This window comes from Scophthalmus maximus, chromosome 3 (genome assembly GCF_022379125.1).
Source record: "Scophthalmus maximus strain ysfricsl-2021 chromosome 3, ASM2237912v1, whole genome shotgun sequence".
NCBI classification, from domain to species: domain Eukaryota; kingdom Metazoa; phylum Chordata; class Actinopteri; order Pleuronectiformes; family Scophthalmidae; genus Scophthalmus; species Scophthalmus maximus.
Window position 1 is genome coordinate 12,535,815 of NC_061517.1, and position 26,686 is coordinate 12,562,500.

Consider the following 26,686-nt stretch of genomic DNA (forward strand, 5'->3'; position numbering starts at 1 on the left):
ATGTAAAGGCCATTTTGCTACATATCCAAGAAAGAATGCAAATATGCTTTGGACGAGGTTGATGTGCACATCCGCTTGAATGCTTGTGCTGTGTTGAACAAAGAGCTTTTGTTTTATTTTACCCATACTGCATTGTTTCAAGTGGACCTGCCTCCCATTCGTGGCAGTAGCACCACCTAGTGGCTTCGTTTTTTATTGTCACAAGATGCAGAGAAGGGCTGTCATTTATAGTTAAGAATGCCTCTGGGGAACAATGTGAGGTCTGTCCTACAGGACATCAGCAATTCATCAGAAAGACTGTCTTCATCCGACAACGCAGCAACAGTCCTCTTACTGTGTCTGCTGCTCACTAATCTGATCTGTAAGCCGGTCAACAGTGTTTCAATTCTTCCTACAGGCAGTGGAGTAAGTGCTGGATATTTTCAGTAGAAATCAGCTTGACCAAAACTGAAGAAAGACAAAACAAAACAACAAAGAAAAGGAAAAAGAGAGAAAAACAACGTCGTACAAGAAAGTACGGGATTACCCTTTAAGTCACCTACTGTGGTCTGCTCATGGTAGAGAAGCTCCATTTCCTGTTTTTATAGACAGTAGATCCCTTTTCTATAGAAGCAATAATTGGTGAGTCATGAACTTAAGTGATTTATCATTTTCTCAATAGATGAAAATAAGAAGTTAACAGTTAACTCTGTTAAACAAAACAGAAGAGGACATGTGAACTACAAACTGAATATTTCCGTTTTGGACAAGCAAATAGTGCGAGGGGCGTTATTCTGAAGAGCATGATTTCAAACCCTGTTTTGGCTGGGGATGCCTCAAAATTAAGAAGTATCTGTTTGAGTTGAGTGCTTCATAACTATCTGTTCGAATCCTTAAGAGATAAAACTTTTCAGTATTTTCAGTTTGAAAAAAGAAGAAGCCTTTTTTTCTTTCCCACCACTCAAGTTTGTGTTGTGACCTCCTGTTGGCATCTGGACTCCCAGGTTGGGAACCATTGCATTGCAAATATAACTATATATATATGGTGTTGACTGGGGCTGAGATGATATGTGCATACTGTATATCAGATTGTTTTTTTTTTTAAACCATTTTTCTTTTTGAGAACCGTCATGTGTTTGACCAATGATTAATTCATTCAAAAAACTGCAGACATTCATTTCATTTAATGATTTATTGACATTTACTTTTTTTCCATCATGGTTTCTCTTGATACCAATATTATTTACCATAAAGTTTTCTTTTTCATTTAAATTACATTTATAATGTTTTACTCACATACACATTTATTGTCTTATTTTCTTATTGCAATAAACAAGAGTAGCCAGAATGAGTCAGGTATTGCTACAGTTCGCCATACAAACTCTTTGTCCCCCGTGACAATGAAATTCAAAAAATAACTTTATTGGCAAGACAAAATTACACCATAGCCTCTCGATCTCTCTCTCCCGCTCTCTCTGCTCTGGGAGAGACTGAGGGCAGAATAAGGCTAAACGGCTAGTAGCCTAAACACAGCTAACATGAAATACCTGCCCAGAAAATAGGAATCTAACATTTATTTCCCATATGTGAATAATGAGGATGGATCAATGTCTCTACAGACTGAACATGTCAAGGACAATATGAACACATCTGTGGTGCTGCTACTTGACTGACCTACCAGGGACAGGGTTGCGGTACTTTGATTAGGTCGGGTCATTGATCAAGTCTGATGATGGATAAATCTTCCCAAACCAAACTTGTGCAGGTTTTTGTCTCCATTATAGGCCACTTTAGCTCCAGGTTGCCTCTGTCTCTAATTGGTGGGAAGTGGGGCGAGAGCTGGTCCCAACACACACGAAAAATACATATGGTACACACACACGCACACACACACTCACACACACACACACACCAACAGGAGAGAGAGCACGGAACCTGGAATACACACTGCACTCTGCAGAGGAGGTTTTTGTTCAGCAACAACAACAACAAAAAAAGAGCACAACGGTGGAAGCCGACACGAAAGCCAGCTTTTTCTTTAAGTAATGGCATTGATAATGTTCCTCAGGATTTCCTCAACGACACATTTCGCACACACAGAAAAAAATGCAATTCAGTAAGTCCAAAAAACCCCCAAAACAAACAAAAAGCCTGCTGAACACATCTATCTTTAATCCCTTGATACCTGGCATTGTACCCTGTTCCCCAAGCAGAGATTACCATATTGAAAAGGCCCTTTAATATGAAGGGTCAGTACCTAAGCCCTGCTGCACCTGCGTCTCTCTCTGTCCCTCTCCACATCCCTTGGAGGGCTTGCACTCCTCATGGAAGAACAGAAAAGTCTGTCAGCTGGCATGCTCCCAGTTTACACATGACTCCGGACAACATGTCACAACATGTCACAATGATAACAAGTCACTCTGATAAAAATTGCTCATTGCATTGCAATATTCAGACAAAGGTAAGACATTAGAGCTCATTGCTTCTCAATGAAAGGGCACAGTGTACATCTTGTTCAGAAAAAAAGGGGGATAGCTTCAAGCCGTTGAGCAAGACAGGTCTGCGGCTCGCCGCTGAATCAGTCTATCGGAGTCGACACATACGTAATTCGCAATCCAATAATTCCACTGCTTTCCCCTTCATGGAGTTATTAACATTTCCTAACTACAAAAATATTTTTATTTTGTGTTTTTTTTTAAATTTTGCTCTTTTTTACGTGTGATTTTAACACAAACAGTCCAACCAAACAAAACAAAGTGCTCACCAGTCTTTGTAAAAGGAAACAAATCATGGCGCATTTCATGGCTTTCAGTTGTAAGACAGGAAGTATTGATAGATGCCATGGGCTCCCGTTCCGAGTGGCCTCGCATCGGGCCTCCGGCTTGGTTGTCACTCCGACTCGAGATCATTTCTCCAGTAATGTATTTGGCTTGGCTTTCATCCTCCTTCTCTTTAATTTGTTCCCCTTTCAGCATCATGGTCGCCAGTGCCGATGTTCCCTCTACCATAGACTCATATGAACCTTTGGAAATGGGGGAGGTGAGGAGGACAGGACGGGAATGGAAGAGGTCAACCCAGCGATGCAGAAGCCTGACCCTGCAGGACCTTATTGCGAGGCTGCATGCCGAAACAACATGAATACATCAGTGCACAGGGTCACACCTAAGTCGTACCATCCCACCTACACAGTGAATGGACCTGTGAATGAACATCAGCGTGATGTGAAGGATGTCAATAGTATTTTTTTGATGTCTTAATGTGAATGGAAGTCTCACCGTATACACATATAGAATTTCTATTTACTGTAAGTAAAAGCACATAATCTTCCCATCGATTGCAATCTAAGCTAAAGACAGTGATCATTTGTCACATACAGCCGTAACAATATGTACCGATGTGTGAATTCTGCTGTTCCTCCCATTAACCTTACCCTTTGGAGATGTTCTGCTCTGACTCTTATGAAGGTTGGCAGATGTGCCCTGTGGCGATGGTTGTTGGTGCGGTCTATTTTAAAACACAAATTCATTGGGGCCCGTGTGTGTGACTGCATGTGGCCTGGGGTCAAATCCAACCAGTGACCCGTGCCAGCCCTCCTCTCACCTCACACTCTCAGGAAATGACATGTGTGCAATCCCCCCACAGTCACCCTTCTGCTCTCTTAACCCCCCCATCAGACATGTTCAGATGCGGCTCCCGTCTGCCTGTCAGCCCAAGTCATGCTGTATCTAGCGAGGACCTAGTGTCAAAAAACTGAAGAGGTTGTTTCCCCTCCGGTGCGGAAGGGGGCATGTACAGTACCATGGAGGCTACCACAGCTACATGTGACGCATACAGCAAAGACCGATGGAAGCAGCTACCCTACTGACATAACATTATTGTCTTGGTTTTTGAGGTGCATAGGATGAGAAGAACACGCTGAGCCGCCATGACAGAAGAAAACCAACCTGGCCCACAAGAATTATGTAACAATACACGTGGTTTAATGTTTCTAGAAAGGTCTGCATGTGTTTCTTCTGTAGCTATCGAGGCGGCCATGACCCGGCCACAGTGCAAGGGAGAGGGACCAGGGGAGGTGAGAGATGTACAAGGGAGTTCAATGCATAATGAATATCTCTCCTCTGCTCATTCCATCTGTGGATAATCCAGAAGTCTTTGAAATGAAGGGAGAGTTTCAGGTAAAGGGAAGAAAGAGAGACACATACTTTTACTCCTCACAGCTGCTCCTTTCTCTCTGTTTTTTTTTCAGTTTGATATTTTAATGATTGGATTTTTCCCCCCACTATCAATTGCTGTTTGTTGATCATATTTGTATCTTCACAGTGTGCTTTTGGAGTGGCTGTTCCTGACCGCCTGTAGTCAGTAGGTGATGTGTCAGTAAGGGGAGAAGAGGATCGGCCCGTGGGTGGTGCGGATGGGCCCTGGGGCGGGTCTTAGGATGGCGTGGCTGAGAGGTGGGCCTTGCAATAGGTGGTGGTGATGGTGTGGGTGAGTCCCAGAAGCTGCTGCACGGAGGGCCAGTTGGTTCGACGAAGCTGCGGCGGCCATTGCTGCAGCAACAGCCAAGGGGCTGGGCAAGAGCCCTGCACCCAAAGCTTTGGAGAGATCCTTGGAGAAGGTCAAAGAAGACTAAAAACAGAAGGGGTTAAGCCAAGAAAAAAAGAAGGCAAGAGGGAGAGGAGAGAAAGGGATAAAATGATTAGATCCAGAAGGTCAATACATGTAGGTCAAACAGATATAGATCTTCCTTTTCACACTCTTTGATCTTTCATAAAGCAGCAGCCAAAAACAGAACAGCTTGCAGGCTTTGGAAGGGAACAGATGTTCTTGGTTATTACTGTCTGTTTGCTCTGTGGATCTCAGGTGTGTTGAATGTGTCACAAGAAGATTCATAATTAAACAGTGGAACTTGAAAGTTTACCGTCAGATCAGCGCCCCTGTGCTTCTTGTGTCGGCTGAGGAGGGGGTTAGGCTTTCCCGCCATGCCGTCCCGGTGCCTTCGACTTGATATGTGCTAAAAGGAAAGAGCACAGTCAAAACATTAGACCATAGGATGAAAGTTTTTTACAGATCTGGGACTGATTATATCTTTAGACTATGGTTGGACATACTCCTCCTCTTACCTGTTTGAGTTGCAGTTCAGAGTTGACCCGCACATTGCAGATCTCACAGTGGAAGGTTCGTTCCTGAGTGTTGGGGTCCACCGGCCCCCCTCCCTGCTCTCCACTGGGTTTGGGGCCCAGGCGAGGATACGCCTTGATGGGGCCCAGCCCGCTCCGTGCCTCTAGGATAGTTTTGTGTTTGGTACCTGCACGCAGAGACGCAATGTCATTAATCAAGATGAAATTACCTATTTAGAAGCTAATAGAATGAAAGAAAATATTGCAGTGGAGATGTATCACTATTTATAACATATGAGTAATGCTGCTTCCGCCTAACTGAAATGAAATGCCTGTTTCTCTGTAGCTCAAAGCAGTGATGGAGAAAGCGACAGTCAATATCAGAGCATCACAGAAACGAATATGTGTGAGTGTCTTGATTCTCTGGTAAACAACCACACATGCATGACATAAATTCCGGAACATGTGGCAGTATAAAGTTGCAGTGCCAATCATTCACCACTAGAGGACGCCCGTTGGACAGCTGTGCAGCTGGCGATGTGGAAGATGAACTCAAAGCCCTGTCTAATGTAAATATTATAATAACGTTTTATTCAGTGCAGACGGGGTCATACAGTATGCAGTGTAGTAAATTATATCCACCACATGGGCCAATGTCGATGAAAGCACATCACTTTCAAATTATATAATTTTGGCCGTAAATGTCAAAGTTTGAAAATTTAAAGGCAGGTTGTTATGAGAAGCAGGTTTGCCTCGGCATGGATTTTGCTGTCTGAGCGTTTGCTGTGTTGTAAGGTCATTACACCTGTGTTTGATACTGTTTCGCTAATTTCTTATCATTTATGTATTTTTACACACTGGGGGAAAAAAAAAATCAAATGCTGAATGAGGTCAGAGGTGTATAATAATGCTTGCTGTTGAAATGGAATTGTTCTGTTAACCATTAATCCTGACTGACCAGTTTCATTATAGAAGTGTGTTTAACACTATGTTTCTTGGACATAAAGCAATACCAAGATATGAGATGTTAACTCATGCCTCTTAATGGTCTCCCAAGAGCTTCCCTAAGCCCTGCTTTTAATGGAATAGTTATTGCAGTGAGGATAAAACCTTAAATACTTACCAAAAGATTCCGTGAGATGTTGGGGATAAGTGTTGAAGAATGATATATTTTAAACTGTAAGCATGTATGTTTCATACTTTTATGTGTAGTATTTCTATGTACAGTATATATTTTATATCCTTAATTTAAACAAATCCCAGTGGCGGTATTTGCAAAGGAGATGACATAGAGGGAAGTGCTCTTGCATATTACTTTCCCTTTCAAGTGGTCTGCAAAGCAGCACAGGACAGAGCTTGCCAGAATGCTTCCTCATTAAATAATCACACGTTTTGTTCCTGGCTGAAGGAACAACTGCTCTGCCTCTGTGCTCTCAAAGTGAAGCATCGCACTGTCATTAGCTCTGACTTTGAGTTTGAGTCACTCTCTAAAATCCCTTTGAACTCAGTTAAGGTTACAGGAGAGCGAGAGGGAAATCGTCAGGGTTGGGTTGCTGGTGAGGAACATGGAGACTGTGGGCTCCACTGGGGAGGAAGGGGCTGGAATGGTGGATGTTGCTCGTGGCCAGAGATATGCTCCTGGGGTGTCTGTTTTTGTTCTATTTTGGTCTGACAGTGAATGGTTCAGTGGATTATTATTTTTTTTTTGTCTTTGTAAGGTCGACACATTTGCAAACACAAAAACATGCAATCTGATCACAGGAAACGGTTGCATAAATATCTAAATAACATTAGATAGGGTAAATCAATCTTTTGTTTTTTCTTTGTTTTCAACTGTTCATTCTGTGCCACGCATGCCGTTCATGTTTTGGTGTGTGCACGACATATGCTTTCAGTTTTGAACCCTGCTAACATGCGGCATATTCATTTTGAGATTGAGTGAGGGTGATTGCATCCAGATTACTCCAGAGTTTCAACTGTTTCAACTCTTATTAATCCATGGGTTGAATCTTGGAGCTAATTAGCTGATACAAGGCTGTGATCATGTTCAGAACTTCCATGTGCATGAACATGGTGGATGTGCTGGTGGGCAGATGTAATGAAAATTAGCTAGGAAGTTGATAGGATGCTCAAGAATTAATCAGAGCACGATAAAGACATCCACAGGTTAATCTTACCATAAAGTGATTTTACTGTTATTGATTAATACTTTATCCAACATTGAGCGGGATCCTTGTGCTGCCTAAACTCGTGTGAAGTCAGTCCCTTGTTGGGTATTATGTCTCTGTAGATTTTCTTACAGTTTGTCATACAGTAGATGTGTCACAAAGTAAGACTCCCCAAATAGAGTGTACACAAGGTCGCTAAATTGTGGGGAATAAAGAAGCAGCCAGAGAGAGAAAGTGGTGTCGTGTGTTTGAAAGCTGTCCGACTGAATGTGGAAGCTGGTACTGTGGTGAGCTCACCCACATTACAGCCTTGTGTCTTTTGGTTTCAACATTAAATCCCCCACTCAGTGGTTACCCTGCCTCAACCATCCTCCTCTGCAACTTCTTTCAAGAGGAAGGCCGGAGGCCATGTGGAACAGTGACAGGATAAATCATGAATCTTTAAGTCGGGGGAAATTCTACTTTTAATAATGATTGTGAGAGTAAAGCGATTGCGGTGGGGTGTGGGTGTGTTAGCGGTGTGCTGGGTGTCAGAGAGCAGGAGCTCACAGGTGAGGCACCTTGACTGTGCTCCTGAAACCAGGAGAGCAAAGCTCGGTTACATCGTGTCAGTGTCAAACAGATCAGTTATCTGCTGATCAGTGTAATTCTCAGCTCACTCTGTTGAGTTGCACTCGACCTGAAAGACTTACTAAGGACATTTCTTTTTTTTTATCAAATTCATGAACCCAGGCATGTGAGTGCAGTCAGGGTCTTATACTTTATGTTTGTGTGTGCAACTGAGCAGATGATCTGTAAGAGCTCATTAAAATACAGGGAAATACTTCATCCCCTCAAATGTATAGAATTTATCTGAAAAGGATCAGCGATTGTATATATATAGTAAGTGTAGCAAGTATAAGTAGTGTTATTATATAATAGTTGATAAACTACTCACGCCTTACTTGCGTTTGATGTCATTCCATGAAGTTCTTAAATTTTCCTGGCAACATTTTAAATGTCCCACATTATTTAAAAGCAGTGACGTTAAACTTTCAAAGTTGTAATCTAATCGAGATATTTTCAATTTATGTTTTTGACCAGAATGTTTTTAAATATTTTTGGTTCTTATCTTCCCATTATTCACAAATGTATTCTTATAACAACCATTGTCTTTTTAATGTTTTCTTTCCTTCTTCTTTTTTTCTTAACTTTTAATTCGCTTTTAGAAAGTCATGACATTATATTCCAATATTGTTTATGGGACTTTCCTAGCAAAATTCCTCTGATTGATACATTTTGTCTCTAGCAACAACAACAACAACATGTAGAGGAAAACCAGACACTCAACACAATATCCAAGGAGAAAGCCAAAATCATAGTTAATCCCACATGGTTGGATTGCCAGCTAGTTTGTTGAAAAAGGCAATTTCAGTGTATCAGAGCTCACAGATTGACAAACCTTTGTTGTGGGCCTCCAGCTGTGACAAGGAATTGACTGCCACCTTGCAGAGTGAGCAGTACAAGAGCTTCTTGGCTTTGTCCTCTTCTGTCTCTGGGTTGGAAGGGCTGCTGGAGGCCGGGGTGCCGGTGGCACCTGGTCCGGATCCGGGTTGCTCTGAGCTGGTGCTGCCACTGCCACAGCCTGGGGGGGAGGAGGAGGATGGGGGGATCAAGGGAGGAGTTGGGGTAGGCAGGAGGGGGCACACCAAGGGCATGGGGGAGTCCATGGGCGGGCTGGGCGGGGTGGCAAGTGTGGGAAGGGGCCCCGGGCCCAGCAGGGGCCCATTAAACTGTGAAAGAGGGCGTGGTTCATCTACAGAAACAAAGAGACAAACAAAACAAATGTCATAAGCAGTGTGGAGAAGAATCTAAGCACTGATTTTAAATTCCAAAAAGTTCATAACATAAACAATAAAGGATTTTAGTACTGAGTTAATTGTCTTTAAACTCTGTGGTGAAGCAAAGTCCCCTGGCAACAAAACTAAGCTATGTCAAACCACATCGCCGACCACTCCCAACTGAATGAGAAGATCGGACGAACCAGTACAAAGCGCTTGCAGGCGGAAGTGCTCTCTGTTTCCTACTGTATAGGCCACAGTTGGTAAGAAAGAGCTCCTTTTAATTTAAGTCACACATAAAGTGGTTTAGAGGAGAACGACGTATATTCCCCCACGTGTTTGAAGGGATGGCCATGTGTTTCATATGTTTCTAGGCCTTTTTGAAGTTTTCAGGTCAATCTTCCACCGATGTGGTCTGAAAATCTTCCGAAGCGAGAAATAGGAAACAACCTGCCCGTGCAAGTTTCCACTCTCTCCTACACACCTGTTGTTTTTGGCTGGCGTTTCAGCAAAATGCCACTTTCTCTGTCACAGGTCAATACATGAAGTCCTAAGAAAATATCATTAAGTGAGCTCTGCTCTCACCCACTTTCCCCTCTGCTCTCTCTCTCTTTGTATAGTTTTAATTTCTTATTGTTGCATGAGTTTCATTGAGAGGGTGTGTGTTTCACATTTTTTCTCTCTTTTCCTCACAGAACATGTTTATATATAAATTTCCAAACACATGTTTCTGGTCAGCCACTCCCATACGCAATGCCTTCGGTATTCAGAGAGGAATGGGTGTTGGCTGAAAGAAGACCCCCTACATTTTGGTGGGGTATTCGGAACTCCCCCATCAGGAGGGACCAGCAGGCCCACTTTTTCAAACTCTCCAGGATGTAGTGCCAAAGACACACAATGGAAAAACCCCAATGTATTATGGTATTAAAGGGATAACATGAAGTATTTCTGGGAAGAAAGAAATATTGTCTTTAACTAGCCAGTTTCCTTTTGAGGACCACATGCTTTGTTATTTTGTCACATGACAGAGCCCATGGGGACCATGATGTTTTTGTCTTTGTTCCACTCTGTGATTCTTATGCGACTATATGATCATTTGTGTATTGTATAACCACACAGTTGCTTTGACTCTTGTATTGCATCATCTCTGGTGAAAATGCCATTCTTGAGTGCTTTCCATTCCACTACTTTCCAAGATCAAAATTCCCTCTTTTTCCATACAGAAAGTTTCCAGCTGCAGAGCTGCTGGCTGCACACAGCGTTTGTCAAACAGATGTTTTAATTAAAGAAAAAAAGAAATGAAAGAAAAGAATAATTCTTACTCTGACTTTATATGGCAGTAAAGAGTCCATAAAGCAGGATCAAAGTGCTGTGTGTGGGTTTGAGACTCATGATGTGCCCACTTTGCCACAGTGCAACTGAGCCGGTTCAGCTGATTGCGGAGCTTGTACCGGCAAGTGCAGGAAAGCAGAGCGATGGAGGATAGTTGTTTCCAGTGTTGTTGTTGACGTTTGCCCGCACACAGCACATACACTTCCCCCGATGTTTCACTCAATTGTCGGGAAACACAGAGTAGTCAATGACATGTGGTTTGAGTTAATATCAAGAGCGGAGAACAGACGTTGCCGGCCAAATAGAAGAGAGGGATAGCCTGGAGGTCCACCACACCGAACCATCACATCCAGTCACCGTGACAACTCATACCACACTGAACGTATCCTACACTCACCCGCCTTGGAACAAGTTCAGCTTGAGGCTCACTGTCTGCCCCAGCCTGTCTCAAATATCTACTCTCACACCGCTGGAGTGTTTCTTTTTTTCACATTTACTGTCTGAAATGAATGGCCTGAAAAACTCTTTATACATATTGCTATTTTTTTTCTAGCCCAGATAATATTTCAGAGTAACCTGATTCTTCAGAAACCGGGGAAGTGTGCGAGTCTAATGAAACATCGACAAGGCAGTTGACTGACCTTTGTGCCCGCAAACTGGCCTCATGGACAAACAGAAGAAGGGATTATTCACGGGGAGAGGTCTGCAGAGGGAGATAACTCAGTCCAGATGCTTTACACTACAGCCTGGTGTGTCTGCAAGGGCTCAATCCACTTCAGGATATTGAAACTATAGTATGCAGTCCATGGGGAGAGGTTTTGTTGATAAAGCCACGGGATTGAATGCAGACCAATTCAAATTCAGACCAAAGGGACTTTCATTATTTGCTGCAAGAGTCAATGCTCATCCGGATTCCTTAGGGGTGCTATTATCTCCAGTCTGCATTTCAACCTTTTTGGAAAAACAAAATATATTTGACTGAGGAATTGGTGTCAAAGGAAGTACATTGAGGAGCACCCATGCAAGCCAATGTCCTCAAGTCTTGAAGTATATAATCCAAACTGGTCCTCACATAAATAATACAACAAATACACACTCACATTCACGAGTAAGTAAGCACGTAGTCAGACCAGGAAGAGACGCGGTTCCAGGGTCATGAGAAAGAAATTCGCTTATTTACATTATATAAAATGTAAGGCTAAAAAAAGAACGACACAGTAAATCACTTCCGAGTGGGGGTGCAACATTATGCAGTGACACACATGCTTTCTTTGTTTTAAATGTCAAATTAAAACAGTGCGATTACAAGCATAGTAAAAACTTTACAGAGACATGCTTTGATTTAATTTACAAGCTATCAAAATACCGTTCAAGCAGAAATACTATAGGAGGTTTGCCACAACAGAAGGTTATTGACTAAGTGTGGGTATGGCGATTTCTAGGGCAGGACCGTTTCATTGCGCGTGTGTGTGTGTATGTGTGTGTGTGTGTGTGTGATCAGGGGTAAGAGTTACTTAGGCAGGATGACTCCGTCTGCCACCAGTGCCCTCCCAATGCCCAATTCTTAATGATTGACGAGCTACGAAACCTAATGCAAGACCCGAGCCTCATTCATAATGCAGCTGGGTGCCTTTTTCCCAGTCTGGCCTACATCTGAACTCTGAGTCATACACACACACACACACATACACACACACACACAGACACAAGCACATACACACAGACAAGCAAATTATGTTTATCAGCCGTCGCGTTATTGCAGGTACATTTCATCAAATATCCTCACTACAGGGGGAAAAAATCTGGTGAATTCCCAGAAAGTCCAAGACCAACAACAACTGTATCAGCTCTGTGTAAGTGGATACTACAGTCCCCTCACAGTCATGCAACCCTAGCCCTCGCATGCAAGTCATCTGTTTAATTGACCTTGTGTGTGTGCGCGCATGTGAGTGTTTGTGTGGACTAGAGAGTGCTATAATATCCGGGCGGCTTTAACAGGACCCGTCATTACAGTGGGCGTGTCAAACAGCAGAGGGCGAAGAGAATGGGAAAGGAGGGAGGAACAGCACAGTTCCTCTCCAAGTAAACAGCTGCCTCTCCATCGGTCACAGTCACAGCCAAACCCCCAGTTCTCCAGGCCAAGTCCTCCGAAGCCAAGGACCTCCTCTTCGGGGACAACGCTGACCACAAACTCCTCAAGGGCCGTAAAACTCATGACCTGCTCTGTTTTGGTCTTCGGCAAGGTCTTAATGTGTCATGTTTATGGTCGGCACTACTTCACGACTGTGTTAATGAGAATACAGTGTGAAAGAGAAGGTCATCATAGCAATGCTGGACTGTTCTACTGCTGTATCACATTTGAATTACTCAGCGTACCGTGGTGATGTCTAAAATCCCCATATCAACAAACAGTCCATTCACACAAAACATCAAGTTATAAGGGTTTTGTACTGTGGGGAATCTTCTCTCCATCCTCACAAATGTGGGCTTGCTTGGGGCCTAACATCATTGCTTGTGTGTGTGTTTACATGTGTGCGTATACACTATGTACAGTGTTATAGAGTAACTGCCCCTGAGTGACATGTGTGAAACTGCTCAGTCCGACGTGTCTGTTCTACAGAGGCTGCATTCCCAGTTAGGGTCATGCACAGAAGTCTGCTCCCAGAGATCTGTCCCCCTAGCATGGAGCCACACACAAACACACACACACACACACACACACACACAAAAGTAAGCAAGCATGCAGGCAGATCAGGAAGAGACAAGGTTCCAGGGTCACGAGAAAAAGGCTTGGATGGAAAAAGGCATTCTTTCACATGTTGCTACTTTCAGATCTCAATCATGACAGGCTTGTTTTGGCTCCTCGTGTTCTTGGAGTTCGCCCCGGTACGTCGCACTAATGGGGATTGGCCTGGCGCTGGTCTCGGATCCCCCATGAGGGAGGGAGAGTGAAAAAGGACTTGCTTCTTACTACTCTGGGATCAGTTAGAATATTTTTAAACATCATATTTTTATGGATAGTAAGAAAAAGTCATAGACAGTGCAAAGGCTATTTTTGCCCTTTAACGGACCCGAGTTTCACCCTCTTTCATCGCGTTTGCTCTGTGCCCTCTCGTCAATAAGGTGGAAATGTCTGGTAAACAGTCAGCGACAGAAACATCTGCAAATGTCACCAAAACACCACAGGTCTATTCATGCCCTTGTGTTTGATCCAAAGACAGAGCGGTGACACTGAGGGAATGGAAAACTCTGCGAGGAGAAAGGAGAAGGGCAGAGGCACACTCAGTACCCAGTCACTGAATAATAGCTTGAAATAGGAAGATGAGCATGACAGGGGGAGATTAAGTAAGACTGAGACAACAGGGACAGAGCCAAAGACATAATGCTAAAGAAGGAGCTTGCAATGCCTTGATCACGACCTTTATCATTACCAACTAATTCTGCCAACATTGAATTACTTTTCAACAAAGTCAGATCAGCTGCTATATGGTCTATTAGACTCTTCCATTAAGACGTCATCTTTATTTTTCTCTCCATTACCACCAACACCCCGGACTCAAGCAACACCGTCTATTTTGACTTAACTCAATGTTGGCATGTTCTATGCCACTTCATCTACTCCCAGTCCAAATGGATGAACACCAAAACTATTTCACACATTGACCAGCTGAACAAAGCATTGCTGGGGTTAGACTGGACTAACGCGGGGGACTATCTGTGGTACAGTAATGATCCTTCTGCTTTCATCAACCTGTCACTCAGAGAGCAAGACACCTGACGCGTGGCTCGTGTTAGTCCTGTCTGTGCTACTCAGCTGTTGGCCAGACATGATCAATGAAATCCCCTGGCATTAGTATACCGTCCCGAATTAAAACAGAAACAAGCCTGTAATGTAAACTCATGATGCGCTTCTCATAATAGTGAACGTCGGTTTGTTTGAGCTACATACACTATTTTCACAATCTATCTTCAGGCCAATTAGACTATGTTTGGAGTCGTAAATATTTCCCCCCTTTGCTGGAGGATACAACTGACTGACCAGCTCTCGCTGCATCCGCACACTGCTTAAAAGTTAAAGCATTTCACATCATTCGATGTCCTAAAGACACGTTACAGGGTTACAGAAAGGAAGTTATTGCTTCATCTGTGTCTCACTTTTAAAGATAACGTCCCCATGTATTCTTAGTTTGGTATTTCAGTTGTCATATTCATTTTAATCTTGATAATCTTTCATGAAACAAACATTTCTCAATTAAATGTTTCCCTTTACAACAAACACTGTCTGTGCAAACAGTTTCTGAGGTTTATATTGTTGGCCATAAAATATGCTGGAGCCAAATCAGACCGCACACAGAGCTGAAATGCTCACAAGAAGAACAACACACTGCAAAACTGCAGTGATTAGATTCCTTTGTTATTCTTGCACATTTTCCATTTTATTTTCCAGCAAAACGATATGCCTCTGAAGATACGGCATGGATTGAAATGATTATTTCTACAACAAAACTCCTAACTTTTTTCTTTTTTTTTTCTTTTTCGAACCGGTAGTATTTTCTGCTCTCTCACCCGCTTTGCTGGGCTCGCTGTCTGAGACAGTGCTTGGGGCTCCGGGCGGAGATGGGGAGGAAGTGGGGGGCACAGTATGAGGCTTGTCCCCCTCCTGAGGACGACTCTTGGACGTTTCGATGCCCTTGACTCTCCTGGCATGGCGGTTTCCTTTGTAATGTGCTTCTGCCTGGCTCTGCAAGAAAACACAGGAGAAAAAATAATTATTTTGTTAGTGAATAATGATGACAACAGTTGAAAAAAAAGACATTTCAATTTGGATTACACACACACACACACACACACACACCCACACACACACACACACACACACACACACACACACACACACACACACGCACACACACACACACACACACACACACACACGCATGTTATTCAATATACTCTGGGGACAGGGGGCACAGACATCAGGCTGTAGATAAACCGATTGATTGCAAGCATGGGAACAAAAAAAGAAGGCAATGATGCAGTGAAGGAGACATCGGAGACCTGTACCGTCCGCTCCTCTTGTACCTCAGTCATCTTATTGTCAGGTTTCAAATGCCATAAATAAATCATGCAGTATATTCAGACTTACAGTGTGTCTATTTTGAGTAATCTGTTTGTCTACATTGGACATAACTGCTCAGCCCAAAATAGCAGACATTCCTCTGTAGTCTAAATCTCTACATTCACCCTGACTGTGCTTGACTGTCATTACACCCAAAGACATGCTGCGGGGGTCCGTGTGATGCCACACTATCTGCCTGGAGGCCCTATAAGCCCCACACTGACATTACCCTCCCTCCTACAACAAATAATAGATCATTACAGTATATTATCAATGGGCATATCTGAGTCTTTCAACATAAACACTGTGATCGCCCTCAGCTGCTGGCTGCACAGGCTCAGGCGCAGTACCAGACTCAATTGCTTGCCTGTGAAGTGGTCAAAATCTAAATATACATGCAGCCAGGCGGCAAAGACCCTGTATGTAATATCTCATAGTAAAGATAAGGTACGGATTCTGTGTCTGGAGACTTTTAGATACTGAAGATCATTGTGCATTCCTGCAAAGTGAAGCAAAAAGTCTGGGATTAATTACAGAAGCTAGCTACTATAACACAGAAGGCTATGGATACAGAAGGCTGCGAACTTAGGTGTTTGTTCAGCGCGTAAACAACAGAGGTGAGTCATCTGACAGGAGACTCATCATCAGAGTCTGTTTCTAGTCTGTGGATGTTTGTGTGTCTGCACAGAGGCATGTGAGTCGGGGGCAACATGGTGGATGAGATGCTTGGTTACTTTACTGAGCTGTCACCGGTGGTCTAGCCTCACAGTATGGTGACTGTGAAACAAAAACACAGACAGACACAAGCATGCACGCACAGGGACACACACATATGTTGGCCGAGGTATCCTGGTAACCCTATTTGCCATCTGTTCGCCCGTACTTTATCTCCTCTCCGTGAGGCAGAAAGCTCCCTGCTGTCTCCACGGGTCTACCGTGAGAGCAGTTGGGCCAAATACTTTTTGTGACAAGGGGCCGATGATGAAGACGATTGTTAAGTGGCAGGATTACAGTGAGAGAGATGGGAGAGTGAGAGTCATGGTCTTGAAGAGCAGCTGACAGCTGCCATAGGTGCTGAAAGTCTTGGAGGATTTGAATGACACATATGACGTCACACTGGCCGCAGGCTCAAGAGCAGGGATAGAATGGCTCTGCAAAGGAGGCAGCGGGAAGTGATGAGTAATGAATGTGAGCCCAGTTGTGTATGCTCGCTTTATTTGTGTGCCCGATGGCATCCAGGACATGTGCTCGCATGGTAAACCAGGGGTGTTGGCTGCGGTGATTGAGAGGGTCACATGAGTCTTGTAAATCATGAAGACAAACCGGGGCTGTAACTGTACCCTGTCACAGGGGTCTTAAGGACCTGCTCTCGCAAAGCCTGCAGATCAAGGTGCAGAGAGCTGTGGTCGGAAAGAGGGGTGGGTCAGGGGATTGGGGGGGGCAGGGCAGCTGAGGGAAAAGTATTCTCTCAGATGATGAAGGGAATGCGGGGGAGATAAAAAGGTATATGGTGCTGCATTGCGAAGCAGACACAGAGGCTTTCTTAACCTCTCCCACCAAGCCAAGGGGATCAACTGCCAAGCGGCTGCATGTCAGTTTGAGGTCCTGGATAGAGAGAAAGGAAAGAGGCTGAAGGGAAGATGAAGGATCATTGGTTCCTAGCCAGGGAACTACAAGACAATGCGATATAAAGAGCTGGACTGAGAATAGGAATGATGTAAAAGAGACAAAAAGGCAGAGGGAAAGCTGCACCACATCACCCTGCGCTGCCTGTGTTTCATTATCCAGACGGCTCAAAACTAAACAAGTGCTGTCCAGCGTGAATATCATTTTGAGGGGAAAGCTGTGGTGTTACAGCATAGCTACAGCTGCAGCTCCAGATGAGAAAAAAGGAGCGGAAGTTAAAAGTGACAGAAATTATATTGTCCCAGAATAGACTGGGACAACATAACAAGCAAGGAACGGAGTAAGGGGCGAGTGAAAATATGGGGGCGAGCACGATCAGGGAGAGAGGAAGAGAAAGAAAATAAGGGATGCATATCAGCCAAATCCTGCTGCAGCAGCTGTGACGTCGGTCAATGCAGTGCGACGGAGCCCGTGATGTCACTAATGCAGCACGCCTCCAAGGTTATTCTGCATAAATCCACCGTTTAGCACCTCACACCACAACGCAACGCAGGGACAGTGGGGCACAAAGCCTCCCCCCTCTCTTCCCCTTCCCCTCTGAGTCTCCTCTCTCCCACTTTCCCAAGATGCACTGGGGCAGTCTGAACCAGACACTAATCCATGCCCTTGACAAATGCATCTTATAATAAGTAGTGGCAGGCAATTTTAGGCATTTCCACACTGTAAATAATGCAGCATGAGAGAGGGAGACATGCAGAAAGAGAGGGGGGACGGTTGCTGGGAGAAAGGCGGCCATTGAATGAGGGAGGCACAGATGAGAAAGATCAAATGGGATGAACGAATGATGGAAAAATCACGCGTGAAATGAGGGGAGCACAGGGTGAGATACAAGAAGGCAGCGCTGGATCCTTTGAAGACAAATGCATTGATTAAGACATTACATGGTAGCCCCCGTTGTTGTCTCTGACCCTCATTTGACAGAATGTAAAAGAGAACAGTGCGCGTGGGAAATTAATCTTTTCTCCTGCCGAGCATGGAAGGACGCCTGAAACTACGCACAGCCTGCCGCAAGGTTGACATTGCCGACACATTATATTGCAGAGCTTGCTTTTTTCGTGAGCACACTGGCGGTGAAAGTGACAATGACAGCAGGGAGGAGGTGTAGTCCTGCAATCACAATCCTGAGGATTCACATGCAAGTGCATGTGCAGTGTTCCTCACCACGCCTCCACGTGCTTTCCAGTCGGAGAAGCTCTGTTTAGCATAACATACAGTCTAGAGCTCATTTTGGTTTATGTTAGGCAACATATGATAGCATAACAAGTAAACTCAGTCCTGTAGGTATCCTGACACATGAAGTGTTTCTTTTCACTATTAAGTTAAATATTTAGATTCTTTAAATTCTACACAGATTTACATACCCTAACTTTATGCAACAGGAAACTGCTCCTCTAAAAAAACTATTTCATTGTATAAACATCTCTATCCAACAGTTCCCTGTGCCTAGGAAGATATACAGCAGAGAACTGTGCAAAGGGTATAGACTCAAGATCACAGGCCTGCAGCTCCCTGGCCACATGGAAACCATGATTGTAGACCTGAGGAGTATTTATAGTACCGGTCCACTCCTTAATGTTGTGTATTGTGGATGGATGTACGCCCTAGACCTGAAGTCTGCACCACTGAATATGGAGAAACAGCCAAATTATACACTACAATTGGCACTGATGTTGTCATGTGTCTCTCCTCTTCGTGTGCAGCAACAAGACAAAACAGAGAGTGAGTTGCCATCATGAAATGCTTCCATATGATTTTTGTTTTCATTCATTTGTCATCAATCGTGTATGCAAGTTGCCCAGGGGCATACCATGCCATTAAACTCCCATTATGAATTCAGATAAACTACACCATATGGGCAAACAGATGAAACTGCTGCTAATATCAATTGATAGAATTATACAAAATAATAATTTAAAAAAACATACTGAAGATAATTTTACTTCATGACATGCTCATGTGAGATTAACTTTCCACAAGCTCAAGATCTAAATCAAGCTTTGTCGTTGCTGATGAGCAAGAGCAAATCGATGTCGAAATGCAGGGGAAAAAATCATATCTCTTCCCGCTTCTGCAGCAGCTCTTGAGGCTTCGTGCTGCAGTGATTATTGCTTCTGCAAACTCTACACTGTCTTGAAAACAAATAAATTCCACCATGGTCGCAGCTGCCAAAACAACAAACAACAAATGTACCATATCCTCTGTGTCAGTGCTTGCTCCCAGGAGAGCGTAGTTAGCCCTCCAACACATTCCTAAGGAAAATGCGTATGATTGTGAAAGGTGTATCTGTGTGAAGAGCAGAATACAAAGTATTTACTGCCACATGGGATACTCAGACATCGTGAGAGATAATGGGGGGGAGAAATGCTGTTACCTCTGAGTTGAAGCGGATCTGGCAGACGTTACAGGAGATGACCGGCCGCTTGGTTTTGACCAGAGGAACGCCAAAGGTGTGGTTGATCACGGCCTTCTGCACCGGATCCATCTGACAGAAAACGACAGGGGAGGAGACAGAGAGATAAAAGAGAAGAGACAAGAAGAAATCTGTGAGCTACAGTTCATAATCTTCACTTCTCTACTGGCGCGACAAGCTGACGAGCCAGTCCGTCATGATTATGTCAGGGGTCGCTGCGCTATGCCCACGAAGTCTGATGGAAGAACAAACAACCATTGTGGTCGGGGTTTTTTTGGTGGAGGAAAGTCTCGACAGGAACGTTGAAAGCGTCTTATCTGTGTTTACTGTATGTCTGTGTTTAGGGAGCGAACAGTGATCAACAGTGTCGACAGCGTGTTGCTACAACTGCGACACCTGTTGCATCCTACCTAAGCTCAGGCTGATGGTCCTGACCAAGTTGTAGCTTCATACTAATTGTTTCAGCTCGGCCCTCCATCATCCATGTATAAATTTAACTGACTTTCTTTAGCATGACTCGGTGGCTAAGCCTCCGACTTAAACCCTGACCCAGACACCAAAGGCCCTGCCTGCACTAATCTAAGAGGGCTTCATTCTTGTTATTTATCCTGGTTTGAAGCTGAATTTATCCAGCGATCATTATTAAGCATTAGTCTGGAGTCAATGACTGTTTCGGATTTTCCATTGTCTGGTACAATGTCTGCAGATAAGGCAGGCGACGTTTCGAGGATGATAAAAACAAACAAAAGTCCTGGCCCGAAGAACAATATGGATATAAGTGTGCGTGTGTGTGAGTGTTTTGAATTCATAAGCAGTGATGGAACGTTCCAGAGAGTTCTCCAAGTCTGATGCAAGCCTGTCGGATTGGAGGGCCCAGCAAACTCTAAATGACTCAAATTTGGCTGATCTGTATGTTCAATTCTGCTAATTACCGAGCTTTACTTTAATCTATATTGCACACTGGAGCCATAGTCTGCTGTAATATTCAAACAGCACAAAACTCTGGCCCGAGGACTGACGAAGTAGAGTAGCAGCTCAAAATTAAACAATTTGAATTTCTGCACAGTGCTTGTTACTCGGCAACTGCAAGGAAACAGTATAAACAGTAAAAGAGAGAAATGGGGAGGAGGCCCAAGACATTTAGCTGGGTGACAGGACGGCTAAGAAACACACCATCTGGATGACCGAATGAGGGGGAGAGGAAGATGAACTGGGACACATTGAAAGAGAAGAGGGGGATGGGGGGGGATGCAGAGGCCCAGGCCGGACATCGCACATTCTTATCTCATTTGGCTGCCGTTACTCCTCATTCCATGAATCCCTGTACTTCTCTCCCCAGAAACAGCCTGACGTAGCCTCTGATGCTATTGCTGTTGCTGTGGATTCAGATGGAATGGAGGAGTGGGGGCGGATGAAATTGAGCAATGACAATGGTGGACGATAACCGTATGAACAACTGAAGGAGTAGCTCACCCGCAATAATGCCTTAGCCATTGGAAACCAACACAAGGAGTGTAATAAAACACCTTCCAGCTTCTGCCAAATGTCACCTTAACTCCATGCTGTGGGCGACGTCCATCCTGTACCTCATCATCATCATCATCACCCTGCTGAGGAATAACTAACAATAGGCTGAGCAGGCTTGGGGGAGTAACTGTACATGTGAATCATGGGATTCTCCCCAGCCAGTCAGTCGGGTTCGCTGGGTGTGGGTCAGCAATGATCCATCCGGGCAATTCCGCTGTTAAAACCACTCTCCAGCTGCCAACGAGTCTTTTTGGATGGCTGCTCACAAGGCCTCTTACTAGAATGCTCTCCAAAACATGTCCTCATGAAATAGGAGTGGAGCACTATGATGTAATTGAAGAGGAAGTTTCCAAAACTCAGATCAGTTGCTTTGACCAATTTTGGGAGAATCAGCATTTTGTATTTCAAATAGGCTGCACGTCCTGCAGTAATTAAATCCACTCAGTCTTCAAAAAAGCATTAGTACATAATATACATAGTTATCTTGATTAATAAAACTCAGCTGAGTGAATTTTGGAAACGTTCATGCCAGGTGGAGCTTGGAGCTGTTTGAATGTGGTGAGTGTGTAGGATGTAGGTTAACCACACAGATCACTGACTTAAGCATCACTCAACAGTCACTTCAACAGCTCCGGAAGATGTTAAGACCCAAGAGCTATGATGCCTTTTGAAAACACCGAGGCCTCTTGCGTGGAGAAACCAAGCATCTCCCGGCACTGCACGCTGACTTGCACCTAAACTCACCAACATCCTCTTTACTTTAATTTATTTTCTTTATCGCTCACTTCTCCCCACTGTCTGTTTCTTTGTCTCCCCCCGCGTGAGTTTGGAAGGGTCGAATTCCATCAACAAGCGACACGCTGCTATGCAACTCTTGGTGGGACCACTCTGGCAGCAACGGTGGTGTCTGCACGCAGCCAGATAAAGAGCCCCCCCCCCCCCCCCCTCTGAAGTGCTACACTGTGTCTGAGTTGCATCCAGATTAAGTCACGGTTGGGTGGAAAAACAAAACTGCTAGAAATCTCCAAATATACAGGTACTCACCGACTTCTCCTCTGTGTCTGTAGCTTGGAGCTGCATTGGTCCAGTGTGTGTGCTACTGGCCAAGGTGTGATTGTGTGTCCCGGCATGTGCGAGACTGACAGCGTGAGTTGCACCTTCCTCACTCATTCAGCCTCCTGGTCAGTTGTCAATGCTGAATACAACTAACTAACTAACTAACTGAAAAAGGCCAAGTGGTGCATCACCAGCTAAGATTTCTTTGTTTTTTTTACTTTTTTGATCACCACATCTGTTTCTCCTTGAGAATCTGCAAGGGAGTGTGTCAGCTGTAAGGGTGTTTTTTTCAAATCTTACCCTCTCTTCTTCCTCTTAACACATTACCTAACAAGTGTCTGTCCCTTTAGCTCAGCCTCCGCCTCCTGTCCTCTCAGCTGTTCTCTCTCCGTCTCATGCGTCCCTGTAGTGCATTTCCCCTCACTGCACTTCCCAGTTTTCTCCTCCCCTTCTCCTTCTCTCTCTCTCTCTCTCTCTCTCTCTCTCTCTCTCTCCCTCTCCCTCTCCCTCTCCCTCTTCTTCGTGCATACTCAGTCCGTCCAGATGCAGCCAGGATTGCGTGTCCCACTCTCCTCCTCCTCCTCAACTTTTCCCCTCTTCCCCCAAGTTCACAGCATCCATCAAATGTCATCATCAGTCAGTGGAGCTTTTGCCCTGCCCACAAATTGCCCCAAGACCCACACATGAATATACACAACACTCTGTGGTTTCTACAGTGGTTTTAAGACATTACGACACGCAGCGAGTGATGCCTTGCAGCAAAGGCACCATTACACATAAGCACCATGAGGACAAAAGAAAAACATTTCCTAAACTGTTGCTTCGTCTGAACGATTGATCGGCCTCAGTCTGAAACCGGTAGAGGCAACAGGTAGGATGAAACATCAGTCAGTCTGGGGAGGTTCAGTGCTGAGACAAAAGTGTTATGAAGGAGGCTTACTGTTGGAGAGCGAATTGTTTAGGAGGTGAGTGAAACAGAGATGAAAGGAGGAGCAGCGGCAGGCCAGGTTCAACACGTCCGTACATGACTTTGCATGATTAGACACCTTCATCAGAAATTCCTGACTTTGCAGTCTGAGCAAGTCCACGTCAGGGCAGGCAGCTCGGCTCAGAGCTGTGTAAGCGTGCATCTATATCAGGAGCAGCTCCTGCAGATAAATAATTCAGCCTCGTCACTGTCTAGAGGCACATTGGCAGAGACAGGCAGGTAGAGGACAAATCACATTAGAGCACCATTAAAGCTGCATATGGCTTTAGGAGAGGCCATTCCTCTGCTGTGAGGATAATAACCCTCAACGTGAAGTAGAGTCTCATTAAGACTGTACAAACTCAGCACAGATCACTTATTAAGAGAGAATGATAAAATAACTAGCTGCCAGCTCAGTGCCGGGACATTTGTCATTGTTATTGCTGCTATTATGCTGTGCTTTCGTTGAAATATTGTGAATATCCATATTTATCACAGTGCGCTGGCGCATGCAGATACTCATACAGTTACGAGAAAGAGGAAAAGATCCAAGCAGTATCCGATTGTTTAAACATTTCTCAACCCCAAAGTCCAACAAGTCATAAAACATAGTCAGCGATGTAAACAGAGCAGCAAACACCTTCTCTCTTACTCAAGGTCTTCCTGTTTGAATTTACTCAACTACACAGTACTAAATACACAGAAAAATATTTCTGGGAAAGCTGAGGGCCATCACTTCCTCTGTATGAAAACATCAAGACTGAACCTAAGTTAAATTGTGTATAGTTTTTTTTTTTAAACATTTTTTACAGCTCCAAATACATGAAAGCCTTTCAATGCCACATTTAAAACTGTTTTATCAGGCACCACCCAGTCAAATGCAAATCCCTCCATTGTTTTTAATGCACTGCAGGAAAAACACTTTGGTCCTGTCCATGTCCATGTCCATGTGCATGTGCATGTGCCAGTGTGCAGTGGCGCTATAAGGTCACAATGTCCTCCAGTCCTCTCCTATGGCCCCATCTCCTGGCCGCAGAGCCATAAAACACCACCCACTCGGGGCTGACTCGCAGTCATCAGCAGCAACCTCTGCTAACATTGACAGCGTCCCCGTGGACCTTCACACACAGCTAATGTGCTGAGGATGAAGACGGGGGGCAGAAGGATGTTACAGCATGTGGAAGAGAGAGAGAGAGAGATCCAGAGGGAGCGCTGCAGAGCACAGCGAGACAAAAGTGAAGAAAGAGCAAGCAAGAAGGATTTCAGGGCTGTGCTAACAGACGCAAGAGAAGAAACTGAGTGCCTGCATTATTTCAGTATCTCTATTAATCCATGTCTGCTGGGTGCAATGCAGTTTTAACATCAGTACTTCCACTTATGTCATGGCCCATGGAGGACAATTAGAATGACTGTATTGTTAAAATGTGCTTAACAGTGTCTGGACTCCTGTTCCTCTCCCTGTAGGACCATACGTGGTTGAAGCACACGCCAGATAATTCCAATAAGTCCCCGGAGATTTCTGCGCCGCGCCTCCGCAAAATGCAGCCAAATATACCAGGGTGACACACGCAGAGGATAACTGTGGTGCAGACATTGTCCAAGAATAGCATTGTCCCACATACAGCGCATACAAAGTTCACTTATTTTACATATTGCTGACGAGAAACGCGTTGACAATCCCTAATGGAGTCTGGAGGAGCAGGCAGCACATTACGCTGAGTTGGTGAAGTGCCAAATGTCTCTACAGTCTAATCTAAATTATGAGATGCTAGTCAGGGCCTGGGGAAACAGGAAGATCCCTCTCCGTTAAAATAAATACCACATCAAACAAACTGCAATGTTTGAAGTGCATAGCTATGAGGATGGCCTTAGAACTGCTCCTTAATTCCTAAGTCTTTGATTTAATGAATGGGAGAAGAGTGTGCATAGAAGAAATAATACAGTCTTGGGAATGTCCTGCTTCCCTTATAGAATAAATTTTTAATGTGGGTATAGCAGCAATTCCACAATCACAAGACACACATTTAAGCACACTAAAGTATTAAACACTTTGCACGTGGATTGTAAAAACGTCATCAAGGTAAATACACTGACGACCTTAATGTTTTGCATCTAACTCGAGTCTCCCAGATTGTCCAGAAGGTCCTACCCGTCTTGAGTTTTCCGTACGGCACTGGGTGAGTAACAGGACTGCGGCATGCATGTGTTTGTTTGTATCCGCATCAACTCTCACCGTGTTGAAGTTGTGGAAGAGGCTCATGCTGTGTGGAGGGGGTGCGGTGTCCATGGGGAACTGCAGGAAAGGCTTCATGTCCAGGTGGGGCTGGAGCATTGTGTGGGTCCGCAGGAACGTTGGCACCGCTGCCCCGGCCCGGTTTATGCCTCCTACACACACAAAAAGGGGCCGACATAGATAAATTCATGAACCATTGTGTACTCAAATGCATACGTTTCTATGTTTCAGCAATGTAAGATAACCAAATACTGGTAATAAATGTCCAAGGTATTATTCTTAAATAAAAAGGAGAAATAATATGGAGGGGAAAAAAATGTGTAGCTTTTAATAAATTGAGTTCTGTTGTTTGATGGAATGCTCTACTGAATTCCAAAAAAGCACAATGGACCATAATTGCTCTGCAAAAGCAATTTTTTTTCCTCTGTGGACAGAACAAAGTTCTGCACCCCAGGGGCGCGGGCAATCTATAAACTCTGATGAAAGGCAACATTTGGGCCGTTAATGACGCTCCGATGATTGCTGTGGACAGACATTCTGGTTTTCCTGACAAGTTGACGAGTACCAAGCGCCACAGTGCGCCGGCAAATGCTGAGGGTTTTGTGGGCTTTGTAGGGCTTGCATCCCCAAAGCCTTCCATTGTACTCAAACATTCACATCAAATGAAGCAGGAATGCCACGGAGAAGAAAAGAAGGCCACAGAGGCAGTGGGGATTCCTCCACCTGCTTCCCAGGCTCCTCTCATCTGCTCTCCTCTCCTCTCCTGGGAGACATCTGCAGCGCGATGATAATGAGTTTCATCTCAGCATGTGTTGCTTTATGGCATCTTGACCCGTAAATCAGAGTTGGATTACTTGGTTGTGTCTAATTATAGAATCAGTGAATCATAGACTCTGATTCTTCTACTCATGTCTGACACATGCACCCCTGGCTTTGACTGCATCCAACATGCTGTTTGACGGGATATAGATGAACACACACTCACGAGCAGGCGCACGCACACACACACACACACACACACACACACACACACACACACACACACACACACACACACACACACACACACACACACACACACACACACACACACACACACACACACACACACACACCTGGGCTGTCAATGTTTAATTCTCCTACACAAGCATGCAAGGCTGTCATAATGATACACAGCTCCCTCTCCTCGCCATTGCTCCCATCTGCCTTCTCTTCGTCTCCTCCTTATCCCTCCCTCGTCTCCTCTTTAACCTCTGTCAAGGATGATAGTGA

At 44.4% G+C, this 26,686-nt stretch overlaps 1 protein-coding gene across 7 annotated transcripts in view; it reads right to left on the minus strand.

Annotated features, from left to right (window-relative positions):
* Positions 1-1,156: 1,156 nt before the first annotated feature.
* The window catches only part of znf385a (zinc finger protein 385A), a 55,981-nt gene continuing 30,451 nt past the window's right edge, over positions 1,157-26,686 (minus strand). For 5 of the 7 annotated variants that reach the window (XM_035645847.2, XM_047331245.1, XM_047331248.1 and 2 more), the window contains exons 2-8: positions 25,415-25,566; positions 19,593-19,703; positions 14,983-15,157; positions 8,706-9,059; positions 5,100-5,284; positions 4,898-4,990; positions 1,157-4,605 (exon numbers count right to left, since the gene is read on the minus strand). In XM_035645847.2, coding sequence (XP_035501740.2) covers positions 4,351-4,605; positions 4,898-4,990; positions 5,100-5,284; positions 8,706-9,059; positions 14,983-15,157; positions 19,593-19,703; positions 25,415-25,566 — 1,325 coding nt within the window. In that variant the 3' untranslated portion in view covers positions 1,157-4,350. Of the gene's footprint in view, positions 4,606-4,897; positions 4,991-5,099; positions 5,285-8,705; positions 9,060-14,982; positions 15,158-19,592; positions 19,704-22,202; positions 22,645-25,414; positions 25,567-26,686 lie in introns of those variants that run through there. The other 2 variants (XM_047331246.1, XM_047331250.1) reach the window with 2 other exon arrangements.